A 21,968-nucleotide genomic window follows, 5' to 3' on the forward strand; every position below is an offset into this window, starting at 1 on the left:
AGTTACAGCAATGGCGACCAGTAGGAACATAAAGAAAACCCCAAAGGGAAAACATTCTGCATTCAGTGCTTTATTCACAGACAGCAGAATTCTCACACCTTCCTTTTTGCCCAGGAAGCAGTAAGTAGACTCACAACTTCGATAAACACCAAAGGATGTTCAAATTAAATTTAAAGGTGTTACATTTTAACTGTTTTTGCACAGTAGGCTTTATTTCAGTGATTATAGGGTCCAATCCATTAATTTTTTTTTTTTTTTTTTGAGAGAAAGAGACAGAGTGCAAGTGAGCAGGATAGAGGAGCAGAGGGACAGAGAGAGAAAATCTTAAGCAGGTTCCACGCTCAGTGCACAGCCTGACGTGGGGCTCGATCCCATGACCCTACAGTCAGGACCTGAGCCAAAATCAGGAGTCAGACATGCAACCAGCTGAGCCACCCTCATTTCTTATTTCGTGAAACCCATTATACAGCTGGTATAGCCATTCAGCAAACCTTTATGTCTTGAACTGACTGTCCCTCAGGGATAAGTACTACTGATCATTTTGGGTGTGTTCCATCTCATTTAGTGAAAAATTCATTTATTTTAATTTTTTTAATGTTTATTTACTTGTTTTTGAGGGAGAGAGAGAGCGTGCACGTGCTCAAGTGAGGGAGGGGCAGAGAGAGAGAGACACAGAACGTGAAGCAGGCTCCAGGCTCCGAGCTGTCGGCACAGAGCCCCACGCGGGGCTTGAACCCGTGAGCCGTGAGATCATGACCTGAGCCAAATTCAGATGCTTAACCGACTGAGCCACCCAGGCATCCATTTCTCTTCTTAAATAAGAAAATAATAATAATAATAATAATAAAATGATCCTTTAGGCTCTTTGTCCCTAAAATCGATGGCTCCAAAATTGATCACAGTCAGTCTTGTCTCGGTTAGTGCAGGCTGCCATAACAGAATACCACAGACTGACTGGTTTAAACAAGAGAAATTTATTTCTCGCAGTTCTGGAGGCTGGAAGTCCAAGGTCGAGGTGTCGGCATGGTTGGATTTTGGTGAAAGTTGTCCCGGTTTGCAAATGGTCCCCTTCTTGCTGCCTGGACTGTCCTCGGAGCCTGTGGGGAGACAGAGAAACTTCTCTTCCTCTTCTAAAGGCACCGATCCTGTCTTGTTAAGACCTCGCCCGTATGATTCTATTCAACCTTAACTGCACCCTGAAAGCCCTTACTCCAGATCTGCCACGCTGAGGGCTAGGGTTTCAGCAAGACAATGTGGGGCCGCACTTCGGTCCCGCCCGGTCGGTAACAGCTGAGTTCGGCCCAGGACCCCAGGCGCCGTGTGCTGGATGCAACAGGGCTTCTGTCGCAGGTCTTCGGCCCACATCGGCATCTCAGGGAAACGCCCCGGGTGCCCTGAAGTCAATGACGAGCTCCGGATCCAGGCTAAAACAAAGGCATATTTGAGCTAAGCAAGGCCGCTGAAATCAGAATTCTGAAGGTCGGAGCGTTTTTTCCAGGACCGAGAACTCAGGAGAGTCGTTGAGGCCCCAACCCAAACACTACCCACGCCCGTCCCACCCAAGTGCCTCCTGAGGCCACCCTCCCCTGCGTGCTGAGGACCGTGAACCGGGGGGACCTCGAGGCCTCCCGAGTCCTGAGATGCCGCCACGGGCCGTGCGTCCCGAGCCAGTGAACCGGCCGTTTATGCAGCCGCGGCTTTCCCCGGAATCCCTGCGGTTGGCAGGACTGCTCGCAAAGCAGCTGCGCTGTGTCCCGAGACACCTGAAGCAGGAGAGAGGGGTGGCCGCGCGCTCAAGGCGGGTGGGTTTGTCCGTGGATGAAAGCCCTGAAGAGACGCGGCGAAGGACCGGCTGCCGTGACCGTGGAGGCTCAGCAAGTCCCAAGCCCGTGGCGGGAAGAGCAGCTGGGGCTCCAGGGCAGGACTGGGGACCGCGTCCGCCAGCAAAACGTCCCCCCGAGGGAATCCTCAGCGCTTCGGCTGATTGACCGAGGCCCACCCAGATCCTCTTCCTTCCTGCGGACTCGGATCATACCCACGAAGCACCTCAGGGCAGCGCGTGGATTAGCGTTTGAGTGAACAGGGGGCGCTGTAGCCGGGTTGACGCACGGAAGGACAGTCCCGGCCTGCAGGCATCCCTGGGCTTGGAGAGGCCTGCCAGGCCGCCTTGAGGCCACGCCGTGAAAAGCTCCGTGGTCACTGCCCAAGGAAACACTGGAAGAGTCACGACCCCGCCAGGGGGACAAATCACCGGTAGTCCCACCCGCCGCAGGCGTCACCAGGGCAATGGGAGTGCTCATTCCCATCTGGCCTCCCCTCCAGAGATGGTTGGAAGGGCTCAGTAGAAGTGTGTTTAAAAATCCCCAAAAGACAAAAGTTTTACACCCAGGTAAGGGAGTTTCTGGTTTCACCAGCAGTAGTGTCGGTGTCAGAGAATGTCTGCCTGTTATTCTAGAAGCCAGTGATATTCTCACAAATAGGGCATTAGGCGGCCTCATTTCGCCGTGAGTAAACCCCCCTGTCTCTGCTGCTTTTGTTGGGTTCCACGTATTTCTTCATTTTAACCAGGGTCTGGCAATCTGGCCCATGCCGTTATCTTAGCCTCAGGATAATGACCGTCTATTTCAGCACGTGTGTTTCTCGATGGGTGAAGAGTATGCATGAAATGAAGAGAAAGGTCTAGACAAAAGTATTTCATCGACGTGGATTTTCAAAGCACCTAAAAGGTTGCTGCTTCTCATCAAAAAGCAAGCAGCCCCTTACGTTCTGTGATCCTGGCTGTGAGAAAGCGTGAATTGCCTCTAACTCAGGAACTCACTGCAACCTGCCCAAGATCCGTTTTTATTCCAGCGTATACAACCGCAGAGACTGACTGGGATTTCAGGCAAAGATCTTAACCACCAGCTAGTACCCTTCGTGAAGCCCCACACTGACACCCCAAATGTCAAGTATCTGAATGAACACAAGTTATTATGCTTTATAGTTTTTGCTCAGAAACATACATGTAATATTTTACAATATTTTTAAAAATATACTATATGTTTTTGTATATATGCAGACCTAATGCACGTTCTTCAAAGGTAGACATTGCCTATAGAAAGCAAAAGGCCAGATAGAATGCATAATTATGCAAGCCATTGATGAATTGTCCCAATAATGCACACCTCAGTGCACGCCAATCAAGAATCAGACTGCCTCTGTGCATGGATTAGCTCCATAGGGTGCATAGATTGGCACGAAGAATGAAGAATAGGAGTGATGTTGAACTTTAAATTTGCTATTTTTATATCATATTTCTTTTCTATGAAAAGAAAGTTGTGCTAAATCATAAATTTGAACATACAGATACAATACAATATATAAACATCACTGGAAATTATTGTTATTAAACTAAAGAGGCCAATCATGCAAAAGCTTGTAAATATCAGAATAACATAATCATTGGCATTTTATTTAGTATATTATCACATTTTTGTCAATAGAAGCATATCAACCACCCCGTGAAAATTACACATCCTAGTTAGAATGTTCTAGAATCATGAGGCAAGTCAGCCATTAAAGCTATCAATAGGACAGAGCATGTATGATTCTCACCTTGCTTCTCAAAACCCCTGCACCACACTTCCTATGTAGGCCCCATTTCCGTGCTTTCCATCACACGTTCCAACAGCCAGTAATGGGGTATTCTAAAATACACTGTCACTGCATCTTCTTGGTTCAGTTCAACTGGCTGTCACAGAGGACAAAAAGAAACTATCTTAACAAAAGAACTCTGATAAGAGATATAGTCACCAGTGAATCATCCCCTGAATGTTAACCATCATAGCTTGCAAGCTATTTACCCTGTAATCTCTTTATTTTCTATCTTTAAAGTATCCTATTGTGGTGTAGCAATAGTCTTTTAGAGCAATTTTAAGGGGCAGAAAATCTTTGAGAACAATTCTCCATATTCAGAATTAAAACATGCTTCACTGTTTTTAACAAAGGCTCTAACAGGATAAAAGCTTCATTCTAAAACCACAGGAATCATTCATTTTCTCTGCTTTGTGTTTGTCCTAAAATACATGTTTCTTTCTTCCTTGTGAAAACCAAATTAGCTCTCTGATTTTTTTTCCCCACTTCATCTTTAGTTGACAGGGTGCAATTGTTTAAAAAAAAAAAAGTCATCTAAAGAAAAGACCCTCCCCATCAAAACAATAGCAGCAAAAATGTATAAGCCTTTTAAAGAAATAATTTGGACAATTCTCAGGTGACTAGACTGTCTTTACTGGAAATAAATTTCCATTAATAATTATTTCAATCCTAAGAATTTGAGTGGTAAGAAGGCCATCTAATTTCCTATTCTCTAGAGAAAACAACATTGTCCATATTCACTTTCTTTTTCATATATGATGGAGTTATTCAACTCACTCTATGAAACTATCCTATTGGTCACTATCACATAAATTATTTCATTAAGACATGTTATATATTTCAGATAAGGAAGGATTTTACTGAAACTTAGCAGAATCTTACTAAATAATGAGTCAATGTAAAATCCAACAAAAATTTAAAGGCACTACCCTTAGCATGGGAACCATTACATATCACTATTTATTAACATTGTCAAGAACTGTGAAGTGTCGGATATTTTACCCTATGTGCAGGCTAGCGAGTCAGCCTGCCGTAGCATCGTGGATGTTGGCAGAAGAGGTGAAACTCCTGAGTCAGAGACTAAGGGTGTTTTATTATTCACAGCAATAGCATTAGCCAGGGTATCAGCATTTATGGTGGTTTGCTGAGTCCCACTTCTGACACGGAGACACAAAGCAGGTCAGCTGACACCTACACATGAAGTAGGTTGCATTATAGGAGAAGAACCACAAGTTTAGGGAACCCCAATGTTTTATAATGGGCAATAATACAGCCTGAACTTTGTCTCACAGTGAAATATCTTTTTTTCACTGCAGATAAATAAATCCCCCCCTTTCCTCCAGAGGGAGATGCTTTCAAAGCTGTTTGCTCAACAAATCTCCTTGAAAAGATAGTCCAGAATAAAGACTATCAGTGTCTCTGCTACAAAACATTCAAAGCTACAAGAGATTCATGGAGAGTTGTCTAGCAACAAACTTCCACTGCGTAGGACTTCTTTCCTCATCAAGTAGTCCATTTGTTGGGGTCAGTGCATTACAATGCAGCCAAAAACAATCATTTCCTTATTGTCATGTTTATACCCATAGCATATATTTGACAATCACATTTCACCTTATATTATTATTATTACTATTTAAATTTTCATTTTAAAAAGAATTGTAATTTCCTCCCCATTAGCTAGGACCAGGCCATATAATTAAATTATTGTGATTCAACAGATAGTTATTGGTCACCAAAGATGTACAGGCAGTATCTGACCTATCTACACTGCTGTGTTCTACTCTGCGCAAGGAGTGAGCTGCTGTGTGCATTTTTCATTAATAGTGCCTGCTCTGAGCTGGCATTTTATAAGGCTCCCCCAGACACAAAGGTAAATAAGCCTCCTTTCCTCAAGTTCAGTGTTAAGTTCATGGAGGAGACATAAAGATAGACATAAGAGAGGAGACAGAGGTACGCAGGTGGCGCTAAGGAAACACCGTGGAGTGGCTCCTGACTCAGGCAGGTGAGGCGGTGAAGAGAAATGTGTAAGCCTTCTTCGATGAATTCCAAACTAAAAACAGGAATTAGCCTAAGTCAGAGTTGATAATGACAGTAAGAGCGGGCATTCCCGTAGAGGAAGAAGCCCATGTCATGGTTTGGAAAACCTGCTCTTTTAGGGAACTGTGGTGGATTAGAAAGAACAGAGGGTGTAAGGGAGACTAGGAAAACATGAAGCTGGAGAAGGAAGCAGAGCTCACATTACAAACAGTCTTAGGGGAAGCTCCAATACATTCGCACTTGTCTATAGAAAGAGTTTAAGGGTAATAATCTGGTTAAAAGAAAGCCCTGGAAGGTTTGTCTTGAAACCATGTGTATATGCAAAAACAATGTCTTTACTCAGATTTCTACCGGAGCAGAGGAACTGATAGATTTTATACATGGCAGTTAAAGAACCCCCAAATCATACCTTTGTCATCCCCATTGATGCCCTTGAGTACTATGCTAGGGGGTTGCATTTGTCCTAAAAAAGTATGTGGGAGAGAGATCACATGTTCATAATCACTTTGGTGGAGAACACAGTCGGGGAAGGTGACAGCATTGTAAGGAAGACCAGTTGCATGGCTAGCTACGTACACCTGATGACAAATTCAAGGGAGAGAGAGTGAGCATGAAGGAAGTGAGTGGATTCAAGAGGTTTCAAGGAGGTAGAAGCAACAGAACTTGCTGACTGACGGGGAGGGAGAGGATGAAAAACAAAGAGACCGGAATGGCTCCCAGTGCTTTGACCTGGGCTGTTAGGTTGATGGGTGCCATTCCCCGAGTACAGAAGGAAAGGGAAATTGTGTGGGGAACAAGGATGGGTTCAGTTTTGAAATACTGCTTCTCAGTCACAGGCAAGTTTTGGCTTCTCGGTCATGCTGTCCTCTTCAACCGATGACATACCAAGGTGGAGAGGCACAAATGTTTTCTACCTCCTCAACTCCTCTCACTCTGTCTACAGGTGATAGAGACCATTGCAGCTCTCAGATTTCTGACTGTTGGGCTCACCCAACCAAGAACCCCAGAGCAACTCACATTTACCCCCCTCCATTTTCTGGGGGAAAAAAATCTCTTGTATTTATCAGAACTTAATTGTTTAATAAATTTTTTTTTAATTTTTTAATCTTTATTTATTTTCGAGAGACAGAGAGAGAAAGTGGGGGAGCAACAGAGAGGGAGGGAGACACAGGATCCAAAGCAGGCTCTAGGCTCTGAGCTGTCAGCACAGAGCCCAAAGCGGGGCTGGAACTCACGATCCGTGAGTTCATGACGTGAGCCGAAGTCAGACGCTCAACCAACTGAGCCACCCAGGTGCCCCATTAATTGTTTAGTAAATTAAACAATATCCAGAAATTCATTTTAAATAAAAGGCAAGCAAGTTGAAAGTTAATACAGTATACTGGGATTTAGTCTATCCATTAGTGTAGTTACCTTATCTTCACAACATGGGGGTAGTTAGTCACCAGTATTATTCCCATTTTACAGATAAAGCTTAAGTTACAGAGTCAGGATTCAGACTGGGATCTATCACGCCCTAGGTCATGTTCTCCATACAATCTCTCCACCAAATTTCTAAAGGGCAGAGTATTTTGCCATCCTGGTCTTGTTCCTAAACCTGCTGGAATTTTTGTAAGTGGGCTCAAGTCTTAAGTCTTGTGAAGTCTGGTGGTATCAGCAGTACTGTGTCACATCTCTGATCTGCCAGACGTTTCTTTCACAACTGGGAGGAATGTGCTTCTTATGCATCCAAACTTCTTTTTTCAACTTTCTGAGATTACTTTTCTCATTCCCTCCTTATTCAAGGAAATAAAAGGGCCTAGTAACAACTTCCAAGGGCCAAATTTGTGTAACACGAATACCCTATTTTATTGCATCGTCCCTACATGTGATACCCTGCGCTAATCACTTTAAACACACCATCTCATTAAATGCTTACATGCCAGGTGTCATGAGCTCATCGAATAGGTGACGAAACTAAAGTCTAGCGTGGCTAAGGGACATGCCAGGGCGCACTCGGCTGGAAGGTGACGCAGTCTGCATTCAAACCAAGCTTCTCTGACTCTGTAGCCACTCATGAGGGCTACTCATAACGACTTACAACTCAGCATCATTTTTCCTCAGAAATTACACATATACTTGAAAATATAACAAACAAGAACCTTGAAAACTTGAAAAGAAAATGATGGCAGAGCCTTTTCATCTTGGGTGCCAACAGTTGGTTCTCTTCCATTTGTTTGAAAAGTGCTATGAAAGAGGGAAGAAAAGAAGAAGAAGAAAAGGAAGGAAGGAATTGTGAAGCAGGAGTGTTCTCCTTCCCTTTGGTCACTGTCCTCCGAGTACCTTCCTTCTCTAACTCCAAACTTCAACTCTCGCGAGACACCTGCTCTCTGTCTCCACTGTTGCACTCGTCTCCACTGTTGCACTCTTCCCCACTACGACAGTCTCGCATTATCGTTTCATTGGATTTATGTTTGGAATAGGCTGTCTGGAAAAAAAGGATGTTTCTAGATCAAAACATATATGCCTGAAGATGAAAAGTTGCCATCTTTTGACGACAGCGCTACCAACCCGAACTGCCGGTATCTATATCCAACCAAAGCAAAGAAAACGGCAAATGGACTCACATTGGGAAGATTTGTCTTAAGGAACAATAAAATTTCCTTTAAAATTTTTAGCAGAAATAGTTTCTGACCCCTTCAAGCTCACCCCCCACCCCTGCCATGACCCCTCAGTGTGAATCCAGGCTAATGTGTTAACTAACATGAAACTAATTGAAGGGACTGACACCACCTTTTTCTGGCAGAGTCTCATTAAAATTGAGATTCCACAAGGACTGGATGTTGTCAAGTTTTAAGGGAGTTAAACTCAGACTTGGATTCTTATAGTCTTGGTGTCAAAAATGACACCTTTATTTTAACTTTTATTTTATTTTAACTTCAGCTGCTTTTGTACTTAGAAAAATCTTCCAGTTCAAACTATTTTTCTAAATTTCTTTCTATTTTGTCACTTACTCTCAAGATCTTTCTTTTCATACATAGTGTAGATAAGAATATGAACTAAGATGTTTCTCCAAAGAACTAGTCAAATTTTCCAATACCCATTTTTCCCCCAGATCTGATAGAATGATAGACACTTGCAGGTAGAGAGGCATAAAGACTTAGGCAAACCTAAAACTTCTGTCTTTGACTCAGCTAAGATTCAGAAAAACTTAATTGTTATATGATTTACTAATTTACATGAAGTTAGGGTTATTCGCCATGTAAACATAAAGGGTTTGCGCTAAAATATTCTTACGTCCTGAGGCAGTAGTGGACGTAAAGTGAACGTGTTAACACTAGCCAACTCACTGTTGTGAATGTAATCCAAGAACAGTCCAGATGGTCTATTGATCGTAACTTTCTAAAAGTTAGCATCCTATTCAATTTAGTGCTTGTTAGGTGTAGAAACAAACAAATGAGAAAAACTAGTGTTTCTCGTTTTCACGATTATGAAATAGAAGTCAAACGTGCAAAGAGATACAGACCCTTGGAAAAACTAGTGTGCATCCAGTTTTTACAGTTAAGTAATATGAAATACATGTCAGACTATCCTGTGCTCTTCTGAAAGCCAAGATAACTGGAATTAAAAGAATAAAAAGTTACGAGACTTGCTTGCACTCTTGCCTTTCTGATACATTTTTGTTTGCAAAACCATGCCTTTTACCTTGACCGCTGTGCTACCTATGGGCAGAGTTAACCTTCTGGGGTCCATGTAGAGTTTTGAGCCAGGCAGCCTGAGTTCCGACCTCAGTGTCTGTGTCCCTAAGCGAGAAGAGCACGAACCTGCAGGGTCACCAGATGGATTAAATGCACCAGCATAAGCCAAACGTCTTACACTTCCTGGTACATTGTTCGTGCTCAATAAATTTCAATGACCAGAATCACCCAGAGCCTGGCACACTCTTATTTGATGTGTAACCATGTCCAACGCAATGTCATCTGCTGAGTGTGGGTGTCAGGACCCTCCTTGGAGGCTATGATGTCCATCACTGCCCCGCTCTGCCTGTTTTCAGTGAAATTACTGCGGGCCACATGACACTGTAAAATGGCAATTATTCTAAGCAGACATTTTTTTTAACCTTTTGACATTAGAACTTCATATGAAAAACAGCTGATAAAAATAGATTTCCATCTCCCATACAGTGAGAGTAAAATAAAAATAATTCATAAAAAATTGAAAACTAGCAAGAGGTTAAGATGATGACTTTTGTTGCTGGCTGTTGGGTGCAATGATAACGCACCGTTATCCTAATAAGGATTGCTCAATCTGCCTAGCAAAGTAATCCGGATTTCTTTGCAGCAGTTTCTCGTAAAAAAAACATAAGAAAAGTCAGCAGAATCCTTCCTTTGTCCAATGCTTCTTGACTCTGTTTTCGTGAACCTCAGGTCTCTTATTCACTATTTATCCAGATATTTATGCTACTAGGACAGACATATTGCAATAACTACTCTCCAGGAAGTGCTACTAACCAATGGTGTAGGTTGCAGATTTCCAACTTCTGAAATTACTGCATAGTTTATTGATTGTGTCATTCAGAATTTAGAATGTTGACTTTAATTACGCTCACCAGTACTTGTGTCGGTCTTGGTCAATAAGAGTGAACTTTATCAACACCTGAGCACACCCAACTATTCCGGCCTCAGTCTTTTTTATCTACATCAGCACCAGCAATTTTCAGCTCTCCTACTGGACCTGGAGGGATACTGATCAGTTGGAGAAACTGGGGAAGGATTAGAAGGAAATCCTAGGAAATGTACATAAAACCAGAAGCATCGTTTTATCTTTGCAGTAGCGTTCCATGAGAAATTTTCTATGAGAAAAGGGCTACATTTTACCCATCAAACATGTTAGGGTCCAAAAAGGGTTGCGAACAGCTACTCCACAGTCCCACTGAGTGAGATTTTGAACCACATACCTGATCCAATCACTCACATGATTAAAATTATTCAGAAGTTTCTTGTCACCTATAGAAAAAAATATCCAATCTGTTTAGTATAGGGTATAACAGTCCGTGACGTGCCCCCTCTCCATCTCCCAATCTCATCAACTATCATTTGCCATTTGGATTTTTATATCAGCATCATGAGGGCCATAATTCATAATGGTGAGATATAAAGAGTCTGAAAGACAAGACCATTTGGGCGTTGTGGTCTTATACTCAGAAAGAAGATATTTACAAATACAAGAAGACAAAATTCTGTTTGTGATTATTGGAATGTTTCCCAGATCTCTGGAAAAATCAACCTGATCAGTTATTAGAAAGAAAAGCTGTAGGCAAACTTCTACAGAGAACACGATTAAAAATCAGATCTTTGTCCATACAGATGACCAACAGATACATGAAAAAATACTCAACACCACTCATCATCAGGGAAATACAAATCAAAACCACAGTGAGCTATCACCTCACACCTGTCAGAATGGCTAAAATCAACAATGCAAGAAACAACAGATGTTGGCGAGGATGTGGAGAAAAAAAGGAACCTTCTTGCACTTCTGGTGGAAATGCAAATTGGTACGGTCACTCTGGAAAACAGTATGGAGGTTCCTCAAAAAGTTAAAAATAGAACAACTCTGTGATGCAGTAATCACACTGGTAGGTATTTACCCAGAGAATACAAAAATACTAATTCAAAGGGATACATATACCTCAATGTTTATAGCAGAATTATCTACAATAGCCAAATAATGGAAATAGCCCAAGTGTCTATTGGTTAATAAATAGATGAAGGAGATGTGGTATGTGTATATATACATATATACACATGTACACATGTACATATATATATACATGTACACATGTGTGTATATATATATAGTATCTATATATATGTATATATACACATACACACACATTCATACATACATACACAATGGAATATTATTCGGTGATGAAAAAGAAAGAGATCTTGACATTTACAATGACATGGATGGAGCTAGAGAGTATGATGTTAAGCAAAAATGTCAGTGAAAGACAGACACCATATGATTGAACTCATATGTGGGATTTAAGAAACAAAACAAATGAGCAACGGGGAAGAGAGAGAGAGAGAGGGGCAAACCAAGAAACAGACTGTTAACTATAGAGAACAAAGTTACAGTCACCAGAATGGAGGTGGGGGACGCTGTGTTAAATAGGTGATAGGGATTAAGGAGGGCGCTTGCTGTGATGAGCACTGGGTGTTGTAGGAAGTGTTGAGTCACTGTCGTGTACATCTGAAACTATGTTAACTAACTGGAATTTAAACAAAAATGTAAATAAATAAAAATGAAATCTTCGTCAAGTGCTGAGCAAATTTTTTGACACATCTCCTCAAACTCATTTCAGAAGTCCTCAGATTCAATGCAAGCTTCACCTTGTGTCTATTGCAGAATAAAACTGTGCTACATGACATGAAAACCTGATAGTAAATTTTAAACGGTTTCATTCACATTCCTCATAGTTAGTCTAAGCATTTTGCAAACTTCCTCCAAAGTAAACTTATGTATCATTCAGCAATTTTCTCTGTAATATTTCTGTTGTAACTCAAATCTCTAACTGTGTATTATGTAGGGCAGTCTCATTCTCATGGATAAGTGTTTCCTTGCATTAGTTTAAATGTTTTAGAAAAGAATTATAGCAAATAAAAATTTCCATTTTCTCCTTAAGACATCATCTGAACGTAGATCTTAAACATTCTCCCCACATACACAAACAAGGAATTAACCGTGTAAGGTGATGGGTGTGTTAACTATCTTGACGGTTATTCCATAACACACACATATATCAAATCATCACGTTGGACCCTTGAAATACATGCAACTACATTTTTCAATTATGCCTCAATTTTTAAAAATAAAAAGTGGGGCACCTGGGTGGCTCAGTCAGTTAAGCACCAGACTTTGGCTCGGGTCATGATCTTGTGGTTCGTGAGTTCGAGCCCCGCTTCGGGCTCCGTGCTGACAGCTCAGAGCCTGGAACCTGCTTCGGATTCTGTCTCTCCCTCTCTCTCTGCCCCTCCCCCTGCTCACACTCTCTCTCTGTCTCTCAAAAATAAACGAAATGTTTTTTAAAAATTTTAATAAAAAATAAAAGGTACGAAATAATAAAAAGAGAAAAATCCATCTGTCTAAATAAAAAAAAAAGAGAGAGACAACAAAATGGAAAAAAAAAAAAAAGAGAGTTCTGGGAGAAATTTATCAAAGTGTCGCCAGGGCTTTGGCTTCAGTTTCTACCTACCAGACCTGATCTGACTCTGTGCTCTACCAGTGGTCAGCTTTGCAAGTCGTTAAACACCGGTAGGCTTCAGTTTTGTTTTTTCCACAGGTAGAATGAGGATATGCAACTTCACGTTATAGAATCGATGTGAGGATTTTTAAAAATAATATTTCTAACGTCTGCATGAAATACGCACTTAAAGAACAGTGGTCATTATATCATGGCTTGTACAAGCCACTTTTCTTTTTTTTTTTTTTTTTTTTTTTTCTTTTTTAATATATGAAATTTACTGTCAAATTGGTTTCCATACAACACCCAGTGCTCATCCCAAAAGGTGCCCTCCTCAATACCCATCACCCACCCTGCCCTCCCTCCCACCCCCCATCAACCCTCAGTTTGTTCTCAGTTTTTAACAGTCTCTAATGCTTTGGCTCTCTCCCACTCTAACCTCTTTTTTTTTTTTTTTTTTTTTTTTTTTTTCCTTCCCCTCCCCCATGGGTTTCTGTTATGTTTCTCAGGATCCACATAAGAGTGAAACCATATGGTATCTGTCTTTCTCTGTATGGCTTATTTCACTTAGCATCACACTCTCCAGTTCCATCCATGTTGCTACAAAAGGCCATATTTCATTTTTTCTCATTGCCACGTAGTATTCCATTGTGTATATAAACCACAATTTCTTTATCCATTCATCAGTTGATGGACATTTAGGCTCTTTCCATAATTTGGCTATTGTTGAGAGTGCCGCTATAAACATTGGGGTACAAGTGCCCCTATGCATCAGTACTCCTGTATCCCTTGGATAAATTCCTAGCAGTGCTATTGCTGGGTCATAGGGTAGGTCTATTTTTAATTTTCTGAGGAACCTCCACACTGCTTTCCAGAGCGTACAAGCCACTTTTCTAAGTAAATTTATTTATCTTGAGAGAGACAGAGACACAGAGACGGCACAAGTCGGGGAGGGGCAGAGAGGGCGAGAGAGAATCCCAAGCAGGCTCCACACTGTCAGCACAGAGCCCGACATAGGGCTCAATTCCACGAGCTGTGAGATCATGACCTGAACCAAAACCAAGAGTTGGACCTTTAACCAATGAGCCACCCAGACACCCTACAAATCACATTCTTTATGGGCCGAAACTCATGATTTTTATTCCCCCATTGGCTCAGATGTACCAAACCCGAGCCTCAATACCCCCAGCAAATGTATTCAAGGGTCATGAAGGTACTAGGATCCTGGAATCTGCACAGAAATTTCAGAAGTGCCCTCCAGGAGAGCACAAAGATTAAACTAAAACATAAGCTGGTTTGAACCGTAATTAGAATGAATTGAGTCAAATTCAAATACAGCTAAGAGAAAAGATGTTGGCAGTGAGTCCCTGGCATTTCGAAGCATAACTACTACAAGCTAAGTCGTTACTGAGACACTAGCCGACAGCTCCAGGCCGCTCCCGCCTCTAGTCTGGCTTCCACTCCTGCCTCGTTCCAGGTGAACATACAGATATTAGACACCTATGAAAACCTTCTGGCCCAGGGCACCTGGGTGGCTAGTCAGTTGAGCGTCCCACTTCGACTCAGGTCATGATCTCATGGTTCGTGAGTTGGAGCCCTGAGTCAGGCTCTGTGCTGACAGCTGGGAGCCTGGAGCCTGCTTCGGGTTCTCTGTCTCTCTTTCTCTCTCTCCCTCTTTGCCCCTCCTCGGCTCACTCGCTCTCTCTCAAAAATAAACAAACATAAAAAAAAAAAACCTTCGGACCCATGATTCTCTGCAGGGAGAGCTCTTAGTGACCTCTGTTCTGCACCCCCCCACCCCCCGTCCCCAGCCATTCTTCCATTCTGTCCTTCAGCGTCCAGGTCTGACTTACCATCTGTCCTCTCCTTTTCCTTCTGGTGGTTGGAAACCCCTTGTTGAAGATGGCATCTCCTCGGTGTCTACTTGGGCCCCGTTGTTGATGCCTTGACTCTGGGCTGTCCTGTTTCTCATGAAGCAACTGCTTTATTTTTTTTTTTTTTAATTTTTTTTTAACGTTTATTTATTTTTGAGACAGAGAGAGACACAGCATGAACGGGGGAGGGGCAGAGAGAGAGGGAGACACAGAATCGGAAGCAAGCTCCAGGCTCTGAGCCATCAGCCCAGAGCCCGACGCGGGGCTCGGACTCGCGGACCGCGAGATCGTGACCTGAGCTGAAGTCGGACGCTTAACCGACTGAGCCACCCAGGCGCCCCATGTTTTCTTATTTTAATGGACAACACCCTTCCATCTTTCCCAGATCCCAGCAAACCAATAAAACACATAAACTCAAATCAAGTATCCGTTATTTCTTACCAGTTAATAAGCATGAGTGTTATGTTTGGGACCCTTCTGACTTCCCAAAGAAACAATTTCCTTTATGGTTTATGTAAAGAATACAGTCATCGTTAGCACAGAAAACCGGGAGCTTCCAGAAAGGGAACGGCAGCAGAAACTGTGCGGGCAACAACGTACTTCTCACTCCCTCAGGAAGGGGAGGTGATTGATAACATGCTGTCGTTCTGTTTTGCCCTCTGATGTGACGTGAGTCTGGTCTCACACCCTGGTCGGTTGTCATTTTCCATTATGTCTGTGTTCCTTCTAGTCCTTTACTGGATTGAATCCTTCAGGAGGCCTGGAGGGAAGCTTTCCTTTTACGGCTAGAGTGATCTTGCCCCCTTGTCCTGTGCTGCTTGAGTTTCTGGAATTGTGAGAAGTCATATAGGCTTGTGAGAATAAGCAAAAGTTTTCTTTTTAAAAAAAAATTTTTTTAATGTTTACTTATTTTTGAGAGAGAGAGAGAGAGAGAGAGAGAGAGAGAGCCTGAGCAGGAGAGGGGCGGGGGGGGGGGGGACACAGAATCCGAAGCAGGTGCCAGGCTCTGAGCTGTCAGCACAGAGCCCAACACAGGGCTCAAACCCACGAACCGCGAGATGATGAACTGAGCTGAAGTTGGAAGCTTAACCGACTGAGCCACCCAGGCGCCCCATAAGTGAATGTTTTCAATTTCTCAACATCCAGTATATTTCTGTCATTATGGAAGGGAACAGTGGTTTTCAGTGTGGGGATTGTGCACAGACCATCGGAAGAAGGAAGTAGGGGGATGTTATGAAGTGTCATCTCAGAGTATAGTTTCAGTTGTCAGGGAAATACGTGTTTTTTCCCCAGATAGTCAATTTACCTGAAAATAAGGGTAGAAAATATTACTTTCTATTAAAACAAACATGAATATAAAATGGGATAGAAACAAAAATTTAAAAAGACTTTTATGGGGCACCTGGGTGTCTCAGTCAGTTAGGCATCCAGCTTCAGCTCTGGTCATCGTCTTGCGGTTTGTGGGTTCAAGCCCCGCATTGGGCTCTATGCTGACGGCTCGGAGCCTGGAGCCCACCTAGGATTCTGTGCCTCCCTCTCTGTCTGCCCCTCCCCTCTCTCTTTCTCTCTCTCTCTCTTAAAAATAAATAAACATCAATCAATCAATCAATCAAGAAGACTTTTAGGATAGACTAACAACCGTTAACATATTTGTTGCTTTTAAGTTAAAGAATTCCCCACATCCCCAGGGTACATATTCACCTTATTTGTCTTCAGGGGATGATCTGGAGAGAAAGTGTCGGAAGCATTTAAATAGGATCTCTGTTCAGTGCTGTGGACAGTCGATTCGAGCAAGTGTTTAATTTAAGCCACAAAGTTGATTTCTGTTTTGTTTTCATCAACAGTGCCAAAGGGCATAATTCAAATAAATGCTGAGAAAATGCTTAATCATTTCTCCCTTTTGTTCTCATACTCATTGTTGCCATAATCAAACAGCCTTTACTAAGCCTTCATATGTACTGATTGAGTTCTGTTTGAGATATGATTGAGATATGTTCTGATTGAGATATGTTATTCTTGTGATAAGCATTAAATAGCATCATTTGTGAAGTGTGTGTAAAGAAATGGTTGAAGTAAAGACAATCACAATTTAATTTCCAATTAGACTAGAAATTGTTCATAGAAGAGATGAAGAAGGCAGTATTGACCTTGAAGGAGAGAAATATTTGAAACCCGTCACCGTGAGGGGCAGCATGCCGATGTGGCGGAGAAAGCTCAGACATTGGCCAAGAACACCAACACGAATCTGCACCCGTTCAGCGGAGACAGAAGGGAGCAAACTAGCATCTGCTGGGTATCTTGAGTCCCGGGTGCTTTCCCAGGGGGTGTGCCACTCAATCCTTACAACACGGGGAGCAGAGGGCAGTGGCGTTGATTGTGGTCTGTCCTTGGCCACGCCGTCGTTCCCAAAGCAGCTTGTGGACTCCTTGTAAAGTCAGGGACTGCACTTGCCATTGCCGCGTCTCCCCTCTGGAGTGTTGAACTGTTGTAGCAGATGTTTCACAAATATTAGTTGCACGATCAAATTTTTACAACTCAAGATTCTAGGGTGAAAAGCCGTTTGCCCAAGACTCTTCCAAATTCACAACTTAAGCCTTAGCTTTTAGCCCACAAGTAATGTGAATTAAAGGTGTTCTCCAGCACTGCTCTCTTTCAAATATTTCTATTTTTTTTTAATAACGAGATAAAACCAAGGCCAGGGATGTTATATTAATATTAGAATATCCAGCTGGTTTATGCTGATAAATGCCAGCATCTCTGCTCGTAAGACCTGTGAATTATCATCCAATAAGTCAATGGTTAGATAAGGAGGCAAAATTGTTAAAACTTTTAAGTGATTTTTTTTCCATATCCGATGACTCTGCCATAACTTTGCCGCATAAATATCATGTCAAAATGCCACCTTCTTCAGGAGAACTTCTCTGACCATTCAATAGAGGTGACCCCGCTGGAGTCAGTGGTGACATCCGATCTTTTCACTATGGTGATAGCACTTAACATGTTTGAATTCCATTACTATTCACTGATTTCATAATCAGTTGAGCCACATGGTACCATGAATGCCATCCGGAGTTTGCAGAGAAGGAAACTGAGAGCCCAAGAGACACAGTGAGACTCACTATGTTGGTCACACCTACAGTTAGCAGAAGCAGCGTACGTATCTGGTCTCAGCTCTGAGTTCTCACCCTTGATGGTACCCCAGGGGTACCCCAGATCCCCTTAATTTCTCCCCTTTTCTGCCTCTCCCCAGATCCAGTGCTCCTCTTTGCAGCATCAGGGTCCTCCAGGAAAGGGAAGACATGCCCAGCTGAGATTTTAGGAGAGTTTAGTGGACTATTATTTACGGTGCTGGGAGGCAAGTCACAGAACCAACAAGGAATTGTGAGGGACAGGCCACAGCAGGCAGCATTACCACTCTCAGTGTAAGGGCACAAAGAGAGGAAGTGTGGTTAGGGGGCCCTGAGAGAGCCGGGGGAGGGAGCAGAAAGGTCCAGAAGCTCAGAAGGAGGCTTGGATGGCAGAACCACAAGCATGGCCAGAGGGAGAGACCAAGAAGAAACACTCACATCTCCCCACCCCAACCTGTTCACCGGGAGCCTCAGTCTACAAGAGAACTAGGCCAACCCAATGGTGACTCCAAAGTGCCATTTATGGGGGCACCTGGGTGGCTCAGTCAGTTAAGTGTCCGACTCTTGATCTCTGCTCATGTCACGATCTCACAGTTTGTGAGTTCGAGCCCCACATCAGGCTCTGCTCTGATGGTGCAGAGCCTGCTTGGGATTCTGTCTCTCCTTGTCTGTGCCCCTCCCCAACTTGTGTTCTCTCTCTCTCTCTCTCTTGAATAAATAAGCATTAAAAAATTAATTTAAAATATTTTTTAAAATAAAGTGATTTTACCCTCACGATTTTTTAACAAGAGGTTCTTCCAGTTTAATTAGTCTTTTATTACCCAATTCATTTACATTTCTCCCTGGATCCCAAGCTTCAGAACCTGCAAGGATATTTTCCAAGTCACCAAACACGCCTGGTGACGAAACTGGCATTAGGTGCATGACCTCACAAAGGACAGTGCCTCCTGTCCTTTGAACAAGGAGGAACAAGACAAGATGGTCCCTATTTCTGTGTTAGCAGACTCTCTTCTCTGGACTCCTCCTGGTAGAGACCAGAAACATTACAAATCAAACTAGATTCGTCTTTTCCTTCACACAAGATCTAGTTTTCTTCTCTGCTTGCTAAGCACATCCGTTAGATAACTGTCATTCCCAAGTATGAAGAATAATTAATTCCCAGTTAAGAAAAAAGGTTGGAGAAGCCCCTGGAAAGTCCATCTGAAGCCATCCAGAGACACTTTCTCCCTATGTGGTCAGCATTCTGATGAGCTTTTCAGTAACCATTTCTGTTTTGGACCCGTCTGAAGTAGCAAAAGCATGGATAGAATGTTCTTTAAATATGTTTTCTGGAAGAATCGACTTTTAGGCTATTTTAGTAACCCTAAAGGCTTATCATTTAGGCTAATCGTATCTCGGAGGGGGTTCAGGTACTCCCAAACCCAACAGGATAAGCCAGGGCCCCAAACTCTACAACGGGGAAGGCTTTTCCTGATAATGGATGGTTACTGGTTAGGATAAGGCGTAATCTGCCTGCTCAAAAAGGTTTTAGGAAAGTGTGTAATTTGCTGTTGTATCCTGAAAGTGAGTAGAGAGGAAAAGCATGCAGCTTCCAGGCTCTCCATCAAAACCAACTTCTTTTATTTTTTCCAGAAAAGCTTTTCTGCTTTTGTTGCAATAGCTAAAGAATACTAGAAGTTTCAGATCCCTAGAACATTTACGTAACTCTCTGGCCTCCAGCAGTTTTGACAAGATGCACTTGAGGAAAATACTGACCCCATTCGTGACCCACAAAGGAGTCCAGCACCACATTTCTCTGTCTTCCACACCTGCATGCTTACCTGGAGCTCTCTTTGGAGGATTTGCGGGCTTCGGCTCCGTGTGTGTGTGTATCTGTTTTCGGTATATCCCTTGGCTTCTCTGAACGGGTTTCTAAGCACCCCCTTCCTTCCTTCCTTCCTTTCAGGTCACGGCTTTGGTTCGTCCAAGATGTCGCGCGCACAGACGTTCCCCAGCTACGCCTCGGAGCAGAGCGAAGAGACACAGCAGTCTTTGTCCCGGTCGAGCAGCTACGGCTTCAGCTACAGCTCCAGCCTCATTCAATGACAGAGAGCCTGCTGACCAGAGACACAGTCTGTCCGGACCTGCTTGCAGGGTCACTGCACCCTCTGCCTCCTGGAAGACCGATCGCAGTAACATTGACATGGGCCGGGTGTAGCCCAATCCCAGTGGAAGGTTAAACACTGGAGTTCTGCTTCCTTGACTCTGTGGCTAAGTCCTTTATTTATTGAATTTCTTGGCGGGGGGCCGGGGGGGGGGGGAATCTATGTTTTACAAAAATAGAATCCAAATCGTCCTTTAAATAAAATTCCTGGTTCTGGCAGTAGCAGAAGCCTGGGCACCATGAGAAGTTGCCCACACTGGGTTGTACCTGGGTGGTGGGCATTACCCCTGTCCTCATGGCTCAGCCCTCCCACCTGATGACAGGGTCTGTCCCTAGACATAATGTCACCCACCACAAGTTATGTGGCTTGGAAGGTTTTGATGGGGACAAATCCAGCAAGGTCTACTAATGGCATCATAACTCTCCATATAAATAAGCCCGGTGACAATTAAGGGAAAATGAGATTTAGAACACACTGTTAAGCAGGGCCTTGTAGCTCTACTCTGTGTGTGTGTGTGTGTGTGTGTGTGTGTGCATCTGTAGACAAACATAGATATGGATATGGCTATATCCATGTATATCTAACAAGTATATATCAAATGTGTGCTGAGGGTGACAGGATATGCTCACTTACATTGTTGAAAACTGTAATTTGGTGCATTAAAATTAAGATTGTTATGTTGAATAGCTATTTTTAAAATAGTGCTGTAAAAAAAAGGCTTTTTATTAGCAAAAGTATTTACGTAGTCAAGTCTGCTCCTGTGACAAGTATAAACGGATATGTGAGAAGGAGGGACCCTGGAAAACAAAGGAAGCAGTCTAGCTGTCCCACATGCCGTGTTACCACGCTGTCTTTCTGCCTCGTACTCCCTTGTTGTTGACGATGTTTCTTCCTCTGGCCATCCCTCTGAACTACGTGAGAAGGATTGGGTGTGATCACCTACTGGCCTCCATTTAATCTCAAGAAAAAGAAAGACTCTAAATGAGAAACTGTTTTTCAAGAAAGGGGGGGGGGGGGAAAATATATATATATATATACACACACCTAAAAAGAACTCAGCTAGTTTGCAGTCAGAAGAACAATGGCCACAGGATTATAGATCTCAATTATTTAAAATTTTATAGATGCTGTTCTCAAAGAGCCATTGGTCCCTTGTAATGTGCTATGCCAGCAGAATTTGCTAGGCTTTACTTTCTTTTTAATGGACATGGGTTGGCTGGGATTATAAGAGAAAATGGAGCAAGTATAATTGTTTTTTCATCTCTGACATTAATGACAAACCTACAAGGTTTAAAGGGAACTGAAGAATTTGGCTAATTTAATTAGTGTCAACAAAAATACTTTGCCCTTAATTTTGAAGTTCACTCGAGTAAAAATAAAACTTATTCTACCTAGAAGTATCTGATGCCACATGCCTAAATGGTCAGCTTGTAAATACTCCAAGGCAAGTTTAAAGAATAGTGAGCCCAGATCATGTAAGATAAAAACTTCATTTTTTTTTCCTAATGGCAAAATTCTTTAAACTGTTAAAGTTGGTCTTTTGAAGGGGTACTTGTTTTGCTGATCTGTAATAAGACTTTCTTTTTTTTAAATCTCTCTCCGTAGCTTGAGTGCCTATTGACAACCTATTTCAGAGAATGACTATTGAATAGAAATGGTTCTAGGTCCCTCCTAGATAAATTTACACCTAGAGCAACTACCTAGACTCTCTGAATCTCTCAGATAAGTATGAAAACCCCGTCAAGATGCTAATCATAAGAGTTAATGTGGCTGTGAAAAATAATTATCTTAAGCTTTCAGGGGTAAAAAGAAAATTACTCAAACTCTCTGCACCATGAATTTTGCTGACCCAGCAGAAAAGCGGATGACCGGTTCCTCATGCTGGTGATACAGCCTTCCCTAAAATCCCAGCTTTCGGGGTTAA

General features: G+C 42.6%; 1 protein-coding gene across 1 annotated transcript in view; it reads left to right on the plus strand.

The window, feature by feature from the left end:
* Positions 1-20,102, plus strand: part of DOK6 (docking protein 6) — a 357,568-nt gene extending 337,466 nt beyond the window's left edge. The window contains exon 8 of the mRNA XM_042911130.1: positions 19,846-20,102. Within this exon, the coding sequence (XP_042767064.1) occupies positions 19,846-19,985 (140 nt within the window). The 3' untranslated portion in view covers positions 19,986-20,102. The remainder of the gene's footprint in view (positions 1-19,845) is intronic.
* Positions 20,103-21,968: the final 1,866 nt, after the last annotated feature.

Source organism: Panthera leo, chromosome D3 (assembly GCF_018350215.1).
Source record: "Panthera leo isolate Ple1 chromosome D3, P.leo_Ple1_pat1.1, whole genome shotgun sequence".
NCBI lineage: Eukaryota > Metazoa > Chordata > Mammalia > Carnivora > Felidae > Panthera > Panthera leo.